Consider the following 19100-nt stretch of genomic DNA (forward strand, 5'->3'; position numbering starts at 1 on the left):
GAAGTGCAAGACCAACGTTATTACTGCACTTGTGCAATAAATAAGGCTTGGATGTATACTCTTGTCATGGTCACCGGCTGGATAAGGCCGGCTTAAAGCCTGAAAACCCTGGCTCTGCCACTTGACGTAGGGCCCCTGATGCGGGCATCCTATTTTGGAAGTGGCTACTAAAGTAATGGAAGATCTCACCTCCATCCCATCTGTGCCTTGGTGCTTTTTCTCTCTTTTGAATATTGCCTTGACTGTTTCAGCTTTGAACAGCTGATAATGTTTTAATTCTGTAATTCTTTTCTGCAATTACTTATAACAATGCAAGCTGCCCAGAATAGGTGGACAGAGAGAAGAGTGCTGGGAGGATAGTTGTTTATTTTAATTGAATAAAGAAAGGAATAAAACGTTTAAGGAGAACCCTCTGCAATTCAGCACCACTTCTGCATCCATTTTCTAACCGGGTTTAGGACGCTAAGCAAAGGGTGGTCCTCTACAGACCTGCATGTGAAATTCTTTAACTAAGAAATGCTGCTTTTCTCTCTTTCTTTCTTTTTCTCTTTCTTTTTCTTTCTTTCTCTCTCTTTCTTTCTCTTTCTCTCTCTCTTAGAAATGTTCTGGAGAATTAACAATGCCAGATGTCTTTCATTCTTGTACATTTCTCCCTCCTCCGTTGACTTATGAAATCAACTGAAAATTAATACAGAAAAGGGGGGGGGAAGCTCTGTAATTAGGATGTTCCCGGTTCCTTAAGTTACATCAGGGCTTTTTTTGTCATAGAACACTCCGAACGGAGTTCCGGCACCTTTTTTGGATGGAACCTTGTAGGGTAGGCAAGGCGGGTTGTATGACATGTGTGAGTTCCGGCACTTTTTTTTTTTTTTTACAAAAAAAGCACTGAGTTACATTATTAAAACACTCCAGATTCCAAAATTGGGTTAGGACCAGCGCCAGAGAAGGAAAGGATACATTGCTCTTTAGAAATTATGATATGCTACCTTTGTTGTCAGGTACCGCATCTGACAACACACAGACACACAAACACATACACATGGAATCAGCACCTTTCACTATTTGACTTCTCTGATTCTGAGACTTGGTGTTTTTTTTAAGGTCAGTTTTAAGATAGTAGTTTTGAGCCTCACAGTATTCGGAATAAAACTACAAGCTCTGCAGCTAAGAACGGAGGTTTCCCGGCTCAAGGCGGGATGCAAAGACAAAAGGACAAACTGGCAAAATGAGCCTTTTAAAGCTGCCCTGGAAAAGTAGCGGTAACCAGCCCGAAATCCTACTGAATCATTAAAGAGAAGAAAGGTCAGAAAATATCTTATTTAGAGACTGGGCAGTCACTGGTCTGAGATGGTATAGGTCAGGGGTAGGCAACCTCGGCTCTTTTATGACTCATGGACTTCAACTCCCAGAATTCCTGAGCCAGCCAAGCTGGCTCAGGAATTCTGGGAGTTGAAGTCCATGAGTCATAAAAGAGCCGAGGTTGCCTACCCCTGGTATAGGTTCTCCTGCTTGAGCGGGGTGTGTGGGGCTGGACTAGAAGACCTCCAAGGCCCCTTCCAGCTCTATTCTATTCTAAATACAGAAATTTGCTTCCCCCAAATGTGCAGATCCTAAAACTCCAGAGAAAGAGGTACTAAGGCCTTTTGAAGAATATGTGGGGTTTTCGTAGGGTTGACAAAAACAATCTCCTGACCCAAGGCTGGGAAACCAAGTGGAAATAAATGGTCCTGCTCAAAACGCTTGCTGTATCGGTCTGGTCTTGTGGACTGCTTCAAATGGGGCTGAAACGGGAAAATGTACATAGTAACCTGTTCCACGAGATGATTAGCACTCTTTCAGGTGCCACAGGCGATCCACATAGATTCCCCGCTCAACAAAAACAGCAAAATCGGCCCAATTGATGTTGCAGGTAGTCCTTGACTTACAACGGTTCATTTAGTGACCATTTGAAGTTACAACAGCACTGGGGAAAAATATGCCATGACCATTTATTTACACTTATGACCATCGCAGCGTCCCCGTGGTCATGTGATCAAAATTCAGACACTTGGCAAATAACAATAGCGCTTAGATTTATATACCGCTTCACAGTGCTTTACAGCCCTCTCTAAGCGGTTTACAGAGTCAGCCTCTTGCCCTCCAACAATCCGGGTCCTCGTTTTACCGACCTCGGAAGGATGGAAGGCTGAGTCAACCGTGAGCCAGTCTGGATCGAACTCCTAGCAGTGGGCAGAGTCAGCCTGCAATGCTGCATTCTAACCACTGCGCCACCAGGGCCCTTCCTTCCTTCGTCCCTGCCTTCCTTTTCCTTCCTTCATCTTCCTTCCTTCCTTAGGACTTAGCAATAGCACCTAGACTTATATACCGCTTCACAGTGCTTCACAGCCAAGCGGTTTACAGAGTCAGCATGTTGCCCGCAACAATCCGGGTCCTCATTTCACTGACCTCAGAAGGATGGAAGGCCGAGTCAATTCTGAGCCGGTCAGGATTGAACTGCTGGCAGTTGGCAGTGAGCAGAATTAGCCTGCAGTACTGCATTCTAACCCCTGAGTCACCACAGCTCATAAATGACTTGTACTTCTGACAGTTGCAATGTCCTGGGGTCATGCGATCCCCTTTTGCGACCTTCTGACAAGTCGCAAAGTTAATGAGGGGAGCCGGATTCACTTAACGACCGTGCGACTAACTTAGCAACTACAAACGATTGACTGAAGCACTGTGGCAAGAAAAGTCATAAAATGGGGGCAAAACCAGTGGTGGGATTCAAATACTTGAACAACCGGTTCTATTATGTGATGCAGGCCTGGGCCTCCGATGCCTAGAACGGACTTCTGGAAGTGGCATCATGCACTTCCGGTGGGCTGTTCTATGCCTGGGAGGCCTCCTCCAGGCCTCCGATGCCTAGGACAGACTTCCAAAAGTGGCACCCACACACTTCCGGTGGGCCATTCTAGGCCTGGGAGGACTCCTCCAGGCCTCCGATGCCTCCTCCAAGGCCTCCGAGGCTTAGAAAGGACTTCCGGAAGTGGTATCCATGTACTTCGGGTGGACTGTTCTAGGCCTGGGAGGACTCCTCCAGGCCTCCGAGGCCTAGAACGGACTTCTGGAAGCCGAATTCTCCGAATTCAGGTAAATTTAGCCAACCGGCTGAATCCCACCACTAGGCAAAACTCATGGAACAAATGTCTCACTTAGCAATGGAAATTCTGGGCCCAGTTGGGGTTTGCAAATTGAGGACTACCTGTAGTGACTTGATACATCCAAGGCTTAGTAACAAGCCATGCGGCTATTTCTTTCAAGAGAGCTTGGCCAAGGAAACCGCTCGTTTTCCTCCGACTGCTACAAGGCCTGGGTTCAAACATCGTTTCTTTTCCCCGAATGAGAGAAAAAGAAACTTATGGAAAAGGGCAGAAAAATTGAATGTTTGAGACTTAGCCACGAGGGAGCCTATTTGTGGCACGAAAGCCTCACTCTTCCCTTCGTTAGCAAGCAAAAGCGATATAAATGGAGGCAACCTGAGGTTTACAAAGAGCCGGTGGGCTAAATCAATCCTTGGATCGACCCACTTCAGGGAAAAAGGACCGCAATCTAGGGAACGCTGCAGACTGGAAAAACCCATTGTTCTCCCCCGGCTGAGCTCTCAAATGCTCCCGCTGTTTTGTTTACCACGGGTAGTTATTTTAAAAAATTTTTTAAAATAAAATTATTGTTGGAGAAGCAAATTGTCCTCCGTCGGTTAAGTTTGACCGTGGGAGTGGGTGGGGAAACGTATATATTTGAGTGAGGAAACGCCACGCTGCCTGCATAATCACCTGGTCGGTTCCGATTGAAAGATTGAGGAGTGGGTTTCTTTTAAACCCCCTCCCCCTATTTTTCAAACAATTGGGAGGATTTAAAAGAAAAGTCCGATAGAGAACTTATCAGGTGTTCTTTGGAAAAAAAAAAAGCAAAAAGGAAAAGTCTTCACACGTGACACGTTTCTTATACACAGGGACGATAGCCAGACTCCTTGAGTTTTCCTGATACAGCTCTTCCCACCCTGCGATTCCACAAACCGGCAGGAAAAAAAAACCACCCCAGAAATCCCTAAGAAATCCAAGTGAAATCCTTGTTGGTCTCCTCAGGGTTCTCCTGCTCTGGCGCAGAGTCAGTCCCGTCTTTGTCATTTTCCAGAATCGCCTCGTCCTGGGAAATCTCGGCCTCTTCTTCCCCGTCTTCGTCTCCTTCCGCCTTGAGATCCTCGGGGTCTTCGGGGTAGGGGCCGTACAAGCCCTCCGGGGACCCGTCTCCGCCACCGGCCTCTAAGTGGCCGGCCAGGCCGTGGCCGGAGCAGTCGGTGCACACGCCGTGGCGCCGGGAGCCGTGCTTGATGCCCACGCTGGCGGCGGACATGAACACCCGGCTGCAGACTTTGCAGACGTATTTTTTGTCTTTGCTGTGAACCTGGGGAGGAAGGCAAAAAAATATGAAAGCCGATAAAATTAGCGGAGGAGAAAAAGCCTAATGTCGATTGTACAGTTCATTGGTCGTACACTCTGTTGTTCTATCACTAGTGACCGTTTGAAGTTACGCCGTCACCGGAAAAAAGTGACTTGCGATCCTTTTTCCACACTTACGACCAGTGCAGGGATTCAGCCGGTTCGCACCACTTCAGCAGAACCTGTAGCTAATTTTTTTAGTTGCCCAGGCCCAGAATGGACTTGCGGAAGCGGCATCCACACAGAGAACTGGTTGTTGACACATTTGAATCCCACCACTCCTCCCTCCCTTCCTCCCTTCCTTCCTTCCCTCCCTCCCTCCCTCCCTCCCTCCCTGTGGTAGGATTCAGCCAGTTCGCACCACTTCAGCAGAACCTGTAGCTAATTTTTTTAGTTGCCCAGGCCCAGAATGGACTTGCGGAAGCGGCATCCACACAGAGAACCGGTTGTTGACATATTCGAATCCCACCACTCCTTCCTTCCTCTCTCCCTCCTTCCCTCCCTGTGGTAGGATTCAGCCAGTTTGCACCACTTCGGCAGAACCTGTAGCTAATGTTTTTTGTTACCCAGGCCCAGAACGGACTTCCGGAAGCGGCATCCACACAGAGAACCGGTTGTTCACCTGTTTGAATCCCACCACTGCTTACGACCGTTGCAGCGTCCCCACGGTCACGTGATATACATCCAGACGCTTGACAACCGGTTCCTACTCATGACGGTTGCAACGTCCCGGGTTCATGGGATCCCCTTTTGCGACCTTCTGACAAGCAAAGTCCACTGGATTCACTCAACAACCAGGTTACTAACTTATCAACTGCAGCGATTCCCTTAGCAAATGTGGCAAGAAAGATCATAAAATGGGCAAAACTCACTTAGCAACATAAATTCTGGGCCCGATTGTGGTCGCAAGTCGAGGACTACCTGCATTGCGTCAAACCCTGGCTAGGTTCTTTTAAGTAGTGCAGAGATTAAATTGCATTGGTCTCAAGACTGTTCAAGTCCCCCCCCCCCCCACACACACAGCCATATATCTCGATAGGCAGAAACTCTGGGTCAATCTTTCTCTCCTTGCCCAGAGGTTTTGTTGCAAGATATAATCCAAGGTGGGGGGAAACTTCTACCTATATTGTTTGAAGTGACCACAGATAAACAAATGTTTATTTTGATTTAATTGCGTTGTATTTTGCCTTAAAAGGCCTTGGTTGTTATCTGCCCTAAGCCACAAAAGCAAAGTCCAAATTAAATAAAATATCCTTTACGTAATAGTATTTTATCTCAACTTTATTATTTTATAAGTAACTCAAGGCGGTGAACGTACATCATACTTCTTGGGGGGTTCTTGGTACTCTCTGAGCTTGCTTGTTTTCTTGCGGATGTTTCATTACCCAAACTAGGTAATATCATCATTTTCTGACAGTGAGAACCATTAACCAGTGGAACAACCGGCCTCTAGAAGCTGTGAATGCTCCAACACTGGAAGTTTTTAAGAAGAGACTGGACAGCCATTTGTCTGAAATGGTAGGGTTTCCTGACTGAGCAGGGGGTTGGACTAGAAGACCTCCAAGGTCCCTTCCAACTCCATCATCATCATCATCATCATCATCATCATCATCATCATTGATCATCGCACAGTCAGCCAGATGTTCAGACTGGATTTGGCATTTTTGTCTACCTATCGAGTCCTTACCAAGGACCTGGGATAGGCAGATGTGGATGTTTGATGGTGTTACAGATATCATCGCAGGATGATGATGATGATGATTAACCAAAATTACAACACTATTGAAAAAAAGTGACTTGCTGCCGTTTTTCACACTTACATCTGTTGTAGCATGGATGTTTGGCAATTGGCTTGTATTTACGGGCTTCAGTTATACCAAGGACCTGGGATAGGCAGATGTGGATGTTTGATGGTATTACAGATATCGTCACAGGATGGAAGCAGTTCCTAGTAAGGCCGCCTTTTGTAATTGACTAATGGCGAATTTGTCAATGCCATTAGTCTATTATTATTATTATTATTATTATTATTATTATTATTATTATTATTATTATTATTATTATTATTATTATTGCTAGCACTGATGCTGTTACCTAGTTTAGGTAATTAAACATCTGTAAGAAAACAAGCAAGCTTAGAAAGCACTAAGGACCCATCATATCAACCCTGAGCTACAAATATTCTCCTTTATTAATAATGCTCATTCCTGCTCCTATTTTTTTTAAAAATTCCATTTATATCCCGCCCTTCTCCGAAGACTCAGGGCGGCTTACAAGCTTAGCAGTAGCCTTCATTCTATGTATATGCCTGCTTATTAGGGCTTTCATACACCCCCCAAGCGGCATTATTACAAAGTGTGTGTGTGTGTGTATATGTATATATATATATGTGTGTGTATATATATATGTGTGTGTATATATATATGTGTGTGTGTATATATATGTGTGTGTATATATATGTGTGTGTGTGTATATATATATATGTATATGTGTGTATACACACACACACATACACACACACACACACATATATACACACACACATACACATGAAAGAACATAAATCTACCAAGCCTTTCCTTTTTTGCATTTTTGTGCAAATAGCTTTTATTTTTCATTATCAGCTGATGATAGCTTGTACCCCTTGTTACATGCCTTGCAATTTCCCCCCCCCCCCAAATTTTTTTTAAAAATGTACCTGAAATTCTACCACTGTGGTGAGTTTGATTTCAACGAAGAACAAAGAAGAGCTCCGAGGCATTTGTGTCTGTAGCTGAGTTAGTATCTCAGGCTACCCCAATGGAGCAAATCAAGGGGGCATCTGGGGAGCAATTGGTCCCATGTCCAGATGGCCGGGCAGTCATCCGAATGGACCAGGATTCGTAGAGAGAAGGAAGAAGGCAGCGGGTTCTGGGTACTATGGCAACAGAGAGCAGTGGCCCCTAAGCATTGCTATTGAAGCAATCCAAGCTAGCTGCCCATCTTATCTCACAAAATGCCGCCATCTGGCACGACAAGATGCAACCTTGCACCTGCGGTAAGCAGACAGTAGCTTATCGGCTGACCGTTGGAAGGTTTTTCCTCGTGGAAAAGGAAGACAGCCATTTCCAGGAGGCAACTGGGCGCAAGGGGAGGCTGTCTGCAAAATATCCTGCCCGATATCCAGAGAAAACAGCTGGGAGGAAACAGGATTTCTTTCGCGGATGCACTTCCTCTGTTTGGGTCTTGCTCCAAAAGTCTTTGGAATGAGACTTATTCCATCTAAAATAACTCTTGGATTCAATATTGGCTCGTTTACCTTTCCACTTTGAAAAACCTGAAGGGTTTGAAATATTCTGTGGGTTCTTCAAACCATTCTGGAGGTGTGTGTGGGGATGGATTAGGGGAAAAAAACATTGGTCTATTCATAAAACACATTAAACTGGTTTGTAGTAGTAATAATAATAATAATAATAATAATAATAATAATAATAATAATAATAATAGTAATAGTAATAATAGTAATAATAGTAATAGTAATAATAGTAATAATGATGATGTTGGAAGGGACCTTGAAGGTCATCTAGCCCAACCCCCTGCTCAGGCAGGAAATCCTATACAATTTCAGACAAATGGTTGTCCAGTCTCTTCTTAAAAACTTCCAGTGTTGGAGCATTCACCGCTTCTGGAGGCAGGTCGTTCCACTGGTTAATTGTTCTAACTATCAGGAAGTTTCTCCTTAGTTCCAGGTTGCTTCTCTCCTTGATGAGTTTACATCCGTTGCTTCTTGTCCTGCCTTTGAGCGCTTTGGAGAAGAGCTTGACTCCCTCTTCTTTGGGGCAGCCCCTGAGATACTGGAAGACTGCTATCCTGTCCCCCCTCGTCTTTCTCTTCATTAAACTAGAGAAAACCAATTTAACCTGCTTTTAAGTCCACACTGAACAGTACGCTGAATCACAAAGTAGTCCAATGGGATGAATGTGCACAATATGCCATGCTGCCAAAAACTAGAACCAAGATTAAGCCTAAACCTCCAAGGCCGCAGTGGTGACGAACCCATGGCATGCGTGCCAGAGGCGGCACTCAAGAGCCCTCTCTGTGGCACGTGCGCTGCCGCCGCCAGCATCTCATGCAGGTCCATTAGGCCACCACGGTGGCCCGAGGTGGGGCCAAGGTGCGTTGGGTGTGTGAGGGGAACAGACTCCATGCGTGGGCCAAGGGCAAGATCTGCCAGGGGGCTGAGGAGATGACCAGCTCTCCTACAGATGGGATGGAGTAGGCGCGTCTGGCGGTCTGCATCACGTGCCTCCCCCCTCCCCTACTCCGCCTGCTGCTGGAGGCTGGCCTGGTATTGGCAGTGGGCTGCGGAGCCCCAGAGTCTGCCAGTTGAGGGGCCGGCAAGCTATGGCTGCTGACGGACACCGCTGGCCCCCATGCGCTTGCTGGCCTCTTTGTGTGGGGACCGATGGTGTCAGACAGCAGCCGCCCCGGCCTCGCCTTGCCTTGCGGCAATGGCACCCCCACCCTGCCCCCTGCCTCACCCCACAGTATGAGCCTCCTGCCCATAGCTGACTGAGGAATTCTGGGAGTTGGAAGTCCATGAGTCATAAAAGAGCCGAGGTTGCCTACCCCTGGCCTAGGCAATGTTGGCAAAAATCACCGCCCAATGAATTTATTTTATTTATTTTAATCCCATTGGTATATCCCGCCCTTCTCCGAAGACTCAGGGTGGCTTACAATTTAAGCACAAACCAATGTGCTTAGCAATAGCCTTCATTCTATGTATATGCCTGCTTATTAGGGCTTTTGGGCCCCCCCAAGTGGCATTATTACAAAGTCAGCTTAATTGCCCCAAACAATCTGGGTCCTCATTTTACCTACCTCGGAAGGACGGAAGGCTGAGTCAACCTTGAGCCTGGTGGGACTCGAACCTGCACTAATTGCAGGCAGCTGGTGTTACTTAAGGAGGCATTAGCCAACTGCTCCACCAAGGCTCATAGAAAGAAGGCTGAAAAAAACTCCTGGCCAAACCTCCATAGGCTCGGCCGTTTTCCCTTTTATGCAGTTCTCCTCCATCCCATTTCGGTCCGTCGTGTGCCTCCGGGAAAGTCGCCCGAGATCCCAACTTACCAAGGTGTGCCGTTTCATGTGCTCTCGCCGGGTGAATTTCTTCCCGCAAATTTCACACGGGTAGGGTCGCTCCCCTGTGTGGGACCGCATGTGCCTTTTCAGGATGCACTGGTGCATGGCTGAGAAACTGCAGTAAGGACACTTGAACTTCTTCCTGATGACCGTGAACTCGTTTACTGAAAAGAAAGAATAAGGCAATGCAGATTACAGCTCCCTGCTGAGGTTTGGGGTACGATTTGTAAAAATAATGAAAGCGGGATACAAACAGACAGACAGACAAACCGTCAAGTGCCATAAAGACAATCAACCAGGGGAACAGCTTGCCGCCAAAAATCGTGGGCGCTCCATCACTGGAGATTTTTAAGAAGAGACTGGACAGTCACTTGTCTGAGATGGTGTAGGGCAGGGGTAGGCAACCTCGGCTCTTTTATGACTCATGGACTTCAACTCCCAGAATTCCTGAGTCAGCATAGCTGACTCAGGAATTCTGGGAGTTGAGGTCCATGAGTCATAAAAGAGCCAAGGTTGCCTACCCCTGGTCTAGGTCCTCCTGCTTGAGCAGGAGGCTGGACTAGAAGACCTCCAAAGTGCCTTCCAGCTCTATTCTATTCTGTTCTACATTCTATTCTATTCTATTCTATTCTATTCTATTCTATTCTATTCTATTCTATTCTATTCTATTCTACAATCTGTCTATTCTGCTCTGCTCTGCTCTGCTCTCCTCTACTCTACTCCATTCCATTCCAGATTATTTCTGCATTTTCCCACAAACGCTCTGGATATGGCTTCAGAAAAAAATTGCAGCAGTTATCTTGTAAGCTTCCAACGTTTTTATTTGTGGTGGTGACCATACTATATTTTAGAAGGAAGGAATTGGACCAGTACCTTAATTCCTTCCCCTACATAATTTCGTTGTGAGTTAAAACAGTGACAATAAAGATATTTTACTCTACAGTATATTCTATTCTACAGGGAAAGGGGAAGAAAAGAAAAAAAGTTTAAAAGACCCTTTGAGGCCCAGATTTGGGGCAACAGCCCCTACGTTCTTCAGGATCCCCTCTAGCAAGATCTGATTTAATGCTGTTTGATAAAATGTAATCGTCGTCGTTCGAGCATTCTGTGCTAGATGACCGACTGTACGTATAACGAGGCATGAAATAAGAACCTTTAATGAAAGACCATTTTAACAAGTACAATAAGGTTGGGGAGGGGGAGGGGGGGACTGTTAAAGATAAAATGTATTTTAAAACTTTTCAATAAAAAAAAAACAAGTACATTAATTTCTATAGTTTTAAAATTATAATGTAATTTAACAACCACATTTGGGTTGATCATTTCGAACTCTTAGCCTCCCAAATTCTTTATTAGCAATTTGAATAATTTGCACAAATAATGAGCTGTCATAAGTTGACTAGTTCCTGTGGATAAGCCCTGAGCCGGGCCAAAACAGGAATGAAAGATATATATATATATATATATATATATATATATTATATATATATATATATATATATATATATATATATATATATATATATATATATATATATATATATATATATATACATATACATATACATATATATATATATATATATATATATATATATATATATATATATATATATGCTGGTGGGCATAGGTGTTCAATGAGCAAGTTCGGCTAATTGTGGGAGATGGGTAATTGAAATCAACATTTATTCATTTAATGGAGTCACACTGTCTTTCAAACGCAGGTTATTTACTTATTTCAATGAAAGACAATATCCCTAGCTGTGTGGGGTTCTTGATGCTGAACTTGTTTGTTTGCCTGCAGACGTTTTATTACCCAGCTAGGTTATTTTATCAGTGGCAAGGAGTATGTGGTTAGCTGCAAAGAGCTTATACTCTACTGCCAATTTGCTAAGGGCGTAATTTCCTCCTTGGTGGTTCCTGGATTAGAGTATTGTTCTCTGCCTGATTTATTTATTGTTGTTTTTCGTTTTGAAGGTTCATTGTTTTGTTTTTTTTCCCCTCAAGTGCTTACATTATTTCTAAACATTTTCTAAGTGCTTATATTATTTTCTGGAAATGAACAGGTAAAAGATAATGGAAAGAGTGCGTACTGTTATGTCGAAAAGAAACGTATTTATTCTGTCTGTTTTAAAATGTGGAACGACTCTCAGAGGTTTACATCTTAAAATACATTTAGAATGGCCCTTCAAGGCACAGTAGTGCTAAGCAATAAAATTGATTTTTTTAAAAAAAAAAACCCAACCTGACAAAGTGATCCATTTGGCAATGCAACATGAAACTTGAAACGCCTCAAGAAAAATTTCTGTCTTAAGGAATGATTTATGGGTTAGAGGCACCTGGACTGCCAGGGAAGACCATCGAGCTAAGCGCTAGCTACCCCTGGAAAACTTTTAATTGTCCCCACAGTTCACACTTGTACATGCGATCCTCGACTTACGACCACAACTGACTTCAAATTTCTGTGGCTAAGCAAGACAGCCATTACGCGAGTTTTGCCCCATTTTACGACTTTGTTTGCCACAGTTGCTAAGTGAATCACTGCAGTTGTTAAGTTAGTCATGCGGCCGGCTGGAAAATGAATTTGGCTTCTCCGTTGACTTGTAAAGTGTTCATACCCCTTTGCAAGGCTTTGATAAAGCCACACTTGAAATGCGGCATCCAGTTTGGGTCACCACGATATAAAAAAGATGCTGAGACTCTGGAAAGAGTGCAGAGAAGAGCAGCGAAGATGATCAGAGGACTGGAGGCTAAAACACAGAAGGAACGGTTTAAGTAATTGGTTCTGCCTAGTTTAATGAAGAGAAGGACGAAGGGGGACAGGATAGCAGCCTTCCAGTATCTCGGGGGCTGCCCCAAAGAAGAGGGAGTCAAGCTATTCTCCAAAACGCCTGAAGGCGGGACAAGAAGCAACGGATGGAAACTAATCAAGGAGAGAAGCAACCTAGAACTAAGGAGAAACTTCGTGACCGAACAATTAACCAGTGGAACAACCTGCCTCCAGAAGCGGTGAATGCTCCAACACTGGAAGTTTTTAAGAAGAGACTGGACAGCCATTTGTCCGAAATGGTATAGGGTTTTCTGCCTGAGCGTGGGGTTGGGCTAGATGACCTTCAAGGTCCCTTCCAACTTTTTATTATTATTATTATTATTATTATTATTATTATTATTATTATTATTATTATTATTATTATCATCATCATCATCATCATCATCATGAACCAGTTAAATGTGTTTCATGAATAGACCAATGCTTTTTTTGCCCTAATCCATCCCCACACACTCCTCCAGAATGGTTTGAAGAACCCACAGAATATTTCAAACCCTTCAGGTTTTTCCAAGTGAAAAGGAAAACGAGCGAATCTTCCTTGCTGAAAATATTCTTTCAGGCCTTTACTGTGCCGCAACTTCCTGTGGATTCCAAGTGGCCGTCCAAACACAGGGTGAAAAATGTTGCACATTAGGAGGCCGCTATGCCTGGTGGTTGTTGTTAGCTGCGAAGTCGTGTCCAACCCATCGCGACGCCATGGACAACATTCCTCCAGGCCTTCCTGTCCTCTACCATCTTCTGGAGTCCATTTAAGCTCACGCCTCCTGCTTCAGTGACTCCATCCAGCCACCTCATTCTCTGTCATCTCCTTCTTCTCTTGCCCTCCATCTTTCCCAGCATGAGGCTCTTCTCCAGTGAGTCCTTCCTTCTCATTAGGTGGCCAAAGGATTTGAGTTTCAACTTCAGGATCTGGCCTTCTAAAGAGCAGTCAGGGTTGATCTCCTCTAGGACTGACCGTTTTGATCGTCTTGCAGTCCAAGGGACTCGCAGGAGTCTTCTCCAGCACCGTAGTTCAAAGGCCTCCATTCTTTGGCGCTCGGCCTTTTTTACGGTCCAACTTTCGCAGCCATACATTGTAACTGGGAAGACCATAGCTTGGAGGAAGTCTCAATTTCCACATTTCCTTAAAGCAGGGGGCTCTTCCAACTTGGCCCTTGGATGACTTGTGGACTTCAACTCCCAGAATTGACGGGCCTGGCTGAGGGATTCTGGAAGCTGAAGTCCACAAGTCATCCAAGGGCCAAGTTGGAAGAGCCCCCCCCCCCGCCTTAAAGCCTTCCAAATGATCGATCCTTTTAGCCCTCTGGAAGCCCAATACGATGACAAGGCAGGGTCGTTCCCCAGGAAGAGGGGCATCACGGGGAAGGCTTATCCCTCTGTCCTATGTTCGCTGACATTTCCACCACCTACTACAGAGTAACTGTCTTCCTAATCTCACTGGGCAGGCAGTGGTTTCATAGGTATCCAGGTGCAGAACCATGAAAGGCTTTAAAGACGATAATCAGAAGCTTGAATTGTAGCTGGAAGGCAAGTGACAGCCAGCGCAGCTCCCCAAGTAACAGCATTACAGGGGCAAACTTCAGTCTCTCCACAATTACGCAGATCGCTACCGGGATGGTGAATAAAATTGCGGCAGCCCAGTTGAGACCCCACGAGAGCATGAATGCTGACCCTGCGTGAGGTTTTTTTCCCCCCCGATACAGGAACGACCACAATTGGCACAGGAAATGCAATTACGTGAATTCCAAAGTACCCTCACAACTGTGAGACGGATAGAACAGGGCTTTTCAACCTTTTCACCCATTGTGCCACTTTTAGGATACGGCAACATCCGAGGACCACCAGTCGCCTAGCAAAGGTGTCAAAAATTTGATGACCAAAAAAAAGGGGGAAAAAGTGATGAAGTACAGGTAGTTCTTAGTGACTGTTCGAAGTTACAAGGGCATTGAAAAAAGTGCCCCCCGAGCCACAGCCGAGCAAGACACCTGCCTGCCCGCCCGGCGGCGCTCTTCCTCCTGTCCGAGGTTTTCATTGTTGTGAGCATTTCTGTTGAGGATTGGCAGCGGGGGTGGGGTGTGTTTGGTTTTTATTCCCCCCCCCCATCTGCTGGGTGGTTGCAGCGGGTTTTGGTCACTTCACATGACTCTGGGACACGGTGACCGTCATCAATATGAATCAGTTGCCAAGCATCTGAATGTAAATCACAAGACCCTGGAGATGCTGCAACATTCCAGCTGATCGGCGCTTCTTCTGGGCTCAGCAGATGTGCCAGGATCAGCGCCGAGCTCCAGCTGGAGCCTGGTGCTGATCCTGGCGCTTCCGCTGAGCCCTGACAGCCCTGCAGCTCCAGCCGTCTCTCGCTCAGGCTTGTGCGGTGCTGCCACCGGTTCAGCTCATTCCCCTCCCCCACTACCACTTTTCTAGGATGGTCGCCTACTACCTACCAGGTGCCAATGCACCACAGGTGCCCGTACCACTGGTTGAAAAGCCCTGAGCTAGAATACCAGATGAACCATCTAGAATTAAGGACTGATCTCAGTGGTGGGATTCAACCAGTTGGCAGAATTGGTAGCTAAATTTTTACTGGGTTCAGAGAACCAGCTGAATGGACACTGTTTCCAGAAGTCCAGTCTAGGCCTCGGAGGCCTGGAGGAAGCCTCTCAGGCCTAGAATGGCCCACCGGAAGTGAGTGTATGCCACTTCCGGAAGTCTGCTCTAGGCCTAGAACAGTCCACCAGAAGTGCATGGATGCCACTTCTAGAAAGTCTGTTCTAGGCTTCGGAGGCCCAGGCCTCCATCCAATAAGAGTACCGGTTGTTCAGGTATTTGAATCCCATCAAATACCTGATCTCCTACAGCACAAAAAATGAAAAGAATAACAGTCCCATGCATCAAAAGCAACTCGGAAAATGAGGACCCAGATTGTTGGGGGCAATTAAGCTGACTTTGTAATAATGCCGGTGGGGTGTGTGTGAAAGCCCTAATAAGCAGGCATATACATAGAATGAAGGCTACTGCTAAGCTTGTAAGCCGCCCTGAGTCTTCGGAGAAGGGCGGGATATAAATGGAATTAAAATAAAATAAAAAATATATAGCACACTGACCAACAAAAGCCCTCTGATACATGTTAAGCAAACCAAGAGACCCAAGTAGCCCAAGAAGAAAAAATCAGGGGTCATCTACAACATACAATGCAAGGACTGTAACAGTCACTATGTAGAACTGACAGGCAGAAGATTGGCAGACCAGCCCAAACTCTTGTCCGAAGACGTGATGAAAACACAATCTGACAACACGGTTTCAACTGGGAAACTATTAGCATCTTGAATCAAACCAAATCCAAAAACACTAGGGAATTCCTGGAGGTTGGGCTTTCAGACAAATCAGCCATCAACAGACACACAGAGACAAACCACATTTACACACCATTAAAAAGAGACAGTAGCAAACCTAGGAAGGAAACAAAAAGACTACAACATATCCTCTCCACAGAAGCCAACATTCAGATAAGCAGGGATCAATGCCAGACAAACAATCGGGCAGAAAACAATTCTTGGATCAATTCTTACACCAAGGAGGAAACTACACCCCCACCAAAACTGGCACCGCAATCTACCGCATATAAGCAGGCAGCTAACCCTAGACTCACTGATACCAATGATGTTATCTACATCTGCTAGCAAGCGATCGGGCTTAGAGGGAACCAATAGCCCCATATTTATTCACCTTTAAAGGTCCTATAGGGTTTCCTGCCTGACCATGAGGTTGGATTAGAACAGTGGTCCCCAACCTTTATGGCTTGGCAAACTGGCTGAGGGAAGAGGGGCGAGGGGGGAACTGGGCCACTTGACTTGCATGAGTGGTGGGCCGGCACACACATGACGGCCCGCGCGGCCCACGGCTTTTGCAAGTTGAGCTGTGTGCGTTCCAGCCAGCCACTCACGGGACTGCATTTCTGAATAGCTCACAGCCCGGCGGTAGTGAGCCGACGGCCCAGAGGTTGGGGACCCCCTGGATTAGAAGACCTCCCTTCCTGCTGTTCTTTGTCCAGGTGACCTCTGGAAGTGCTTGGAATTGGCTCACGGCCTCGTAACGATTACCTTGTCAACGAACAAAGTTGCAACGCTACACACTCCTGGAAGCAAGCCTTGCTGGCACAATCAGCTGCCACTGAAGTGGAAACCAAGTGGAACCAACCTGCTGGGAACATTTTGCATAAGCCCAACCTTGGGGGATTTGACTTTAGCGATGGGACACGCACGGGAGCGTGTCACAGGGAGCCATTAGCTTCTGGCCTCAGCAAGCGATCTGCCGTATTCTCCTCAGCTTTAAAAAAAAGAAAATAAAATAAGAGTTTCCCCAGAGTATCAAATCTAATCTGCTGATCTCTGCCGGTCTTGCTGTGTTTTCTGCTTTCCCCACCCACCGATTGTCAAAGAGCACAATAAATTATTTAGCAGTCGCCAGACTGTAAAATTGCAGGCTGGCTGTGTTAATTGGAAGGAGAGAGAGGGGAAAAAAACCCAACAATATATTTGTTTGCACGCTCACGGCAAGCATTTCGCTAGTCCATAAAAGAGAGCCACCGACTAAAGATTTGCTGTTTGGAAGGCAAAGGTTGAGAATAATTTCTACCCGTTTTCACATAAGATGCCAGGGGGGGGTGGGGTGGGGTGGGGATTTTATTTTTATTTTTAATTTTATTTTAATTCCATTTATATCCCGCCCTTCTCCGAAGACTCAGGGCGGCTTACAAGCTTAGCAGTAGCCTTCATTCTATGTAATAATGCCTGCTTATTAGGGCTTTCACACACACCCCCAAGCGGCATTATTACAAAGTCAGCTTAATTGCCCCCAACAATCTGGGTCCTCATTTTACCTACCTCGGAAGGATGGAAGGCTGAGTCAACCTTGAGCCTGGTGGGACTCGAACCTGCACTAATTGCAGGCAGCTGGTGTTACTTAAGGAGGCATCAGCCCACTGCTCCACCAAGGCTTGGGTTCCCCCCCCCCCAACCGCAGTTCAATTCAGTATACTCTGTATAAATAATAATTAAAAAATAGTTTATCTGCAAGTCTCTACTTAAGAAGACAACGGGCTGTCAAAGATCATTTGAAATATCTCGTATCAACCGCTGTGTGAAGAATTCCCAGATTTGAGTATTTATGAAAATACAACAGGACAGAATTTCCGGATACTGTAGCCAATATATCGGAAAACTATCTTAATCAAGACATATAAAAGATACGTTCCAAATTATTCTACTAATATTTGGTCCCTGAAACGTCCTTAACTGTTTCTATGATTGGTGTCTCCTGTGCCTCCTCTGCCTGCGTACAAAGCCAAGTTAAACGTGTTTCAAGATAGCTTGTTTAAGAGATGCTGTTAGAGGAAAGTACAGGCGGTCCTCAACTTACGACCACAACCGACCCCAAGATTTCTGTTGCTAAGCGAGACACTTGTTAAGTGTATTTTGCCCCGTTTTACGACCTTTCCTGCCCCAGTTGTTAAATGAATCAATGCAGTTGTTAAGTTAGTAACACGGTTATTAAATGAATCTGGCTACACCCCCCCCCCTTGACTCTGCCTGTTAGGTCGCAAAAGGGGAATCACGTTGACTCCAGCCCAACGAAACTGTCATCGATATGAGTCAGTTGCCAAGCGTCTGAATTTTGATCATGCGACCATGGGGAGGCTGCAATGGTCTTTAAGTGAAAAACGTCCGTCACTTTTTTTCAACGCCATGGTAACTTTGAAGGGTCACTAAATGAGCTTTTCTTAACCAAGGCCTGCCTGCATGTTTGGAAAAGCGAAACCGACCAATTTTTGATTGGTGTTATGAAACTTCTAAGATTAGGTTTCCCGAGGAGTGAAATTGAAGTGAAGATGGCTCTGGGACGATCAGAGCCAGCAACCGCATGCACAGGGGTAGGCAACCTTGGCTCTTTTATGATTCATGGACCGGTGGTTGAGAAGTTAATTAGTAATTTTTTTTCCATGTTTAAATTTGGGGTCACCCTTTTACACTAATTTTTTTTTAAAGATTTTCAATTCGCCAACGATTTTTTAAAATAAAAAAAATGATTTACCTTTCGCACGTAGTCAATCACCGTACACCCCCCCACACACGTCAGTCGTGTAATGAAAGATAACGGTCGCCGCCCGCTGTAAGCACTCAGCGCGCAATCACACGACCAGTCACAAGCCCAGCAGCGCCATCGCAACCAGCAGCGCGGAGGAAGCACGCATGCATCGGACTCGACACACAAGCAGCCGGCATGCACCGTTTCAATGATTTTGACGCCGACCTGCTACTCTTGACAGGGCGATTCAAGGCCGCGTGGACCAAACATCAAATTTTCAAAAGTCGAAAAAAGGTGCCGGAACTCCGTTCTGGTGCGTTCTACGACAAAAAAAAGCACTGAATACATGTAAATGTTAATCACTGTCCATCTTGAATACATAGAGGAAAGGAGAAGCTGGAGAGTTCACAAGGCTGATATTGTGTGGGACAAATCCGTGACTGAATCTGGATGTTCTGCTTCGGATACCACGGAACCCCCTCCTCCCAGAAGGTAACAAGGAAAACAGGTTGTGAAGAGGGTGTGTCGTGTCCCAGACAATCTTGCGGACCCAGCTCGAGCATCGCTTATGTGCCATGTCCTGGACG

At 45.6% G+C, this 19100-nt stretch overlaps 1 protein-coding gene across 3 annotated transcripts in view; it reads right to left on the bottom strand.

Annotated features, from left to right (window-relative positions):
- Window positions 1-3298: 3298 nt before the first annotated feature.
- ZBTB46 (zinc finger and BTB domain containing 46) overlaps window positions 3299-19100 on the bottom strand; it is a 59457-nt gene continuing 43655 nt past the window's right edge. For all 3 annotated transcript variants that reach the window (XM_083360864.1, XM_083360865.1, XM_083360866.1), the window contains 2 exons: window positions 9588-9763; window positions 3299-4443 (listed from right to left, as the gene is read on the bottom strand). In XM_083360864.1, coding sequence (XP_083216990.1) covers window positions 4087-4443; window positions 9588-9763 — 533 coding nt within the window. In that variant the 3' untranslated portion in view covers window positions 3299-4086. The remainder of the gene's footprint in view (window positions 4444-9587; window positions 9764-19100) is intronic.

This window comes from Vipera ursinii (genome assembly GCF_947247035.1).
Source record: "Vipera ursinii genome assembly, chromosome: 3".
In the NCBI taxonomy this organism is placed as follows: domain Eukaryota; kingdom Metazoa; phylum Chordata; class Lepidosauria; order Squamata; family Viperidae; genus Vipera; species Vipera ursinii.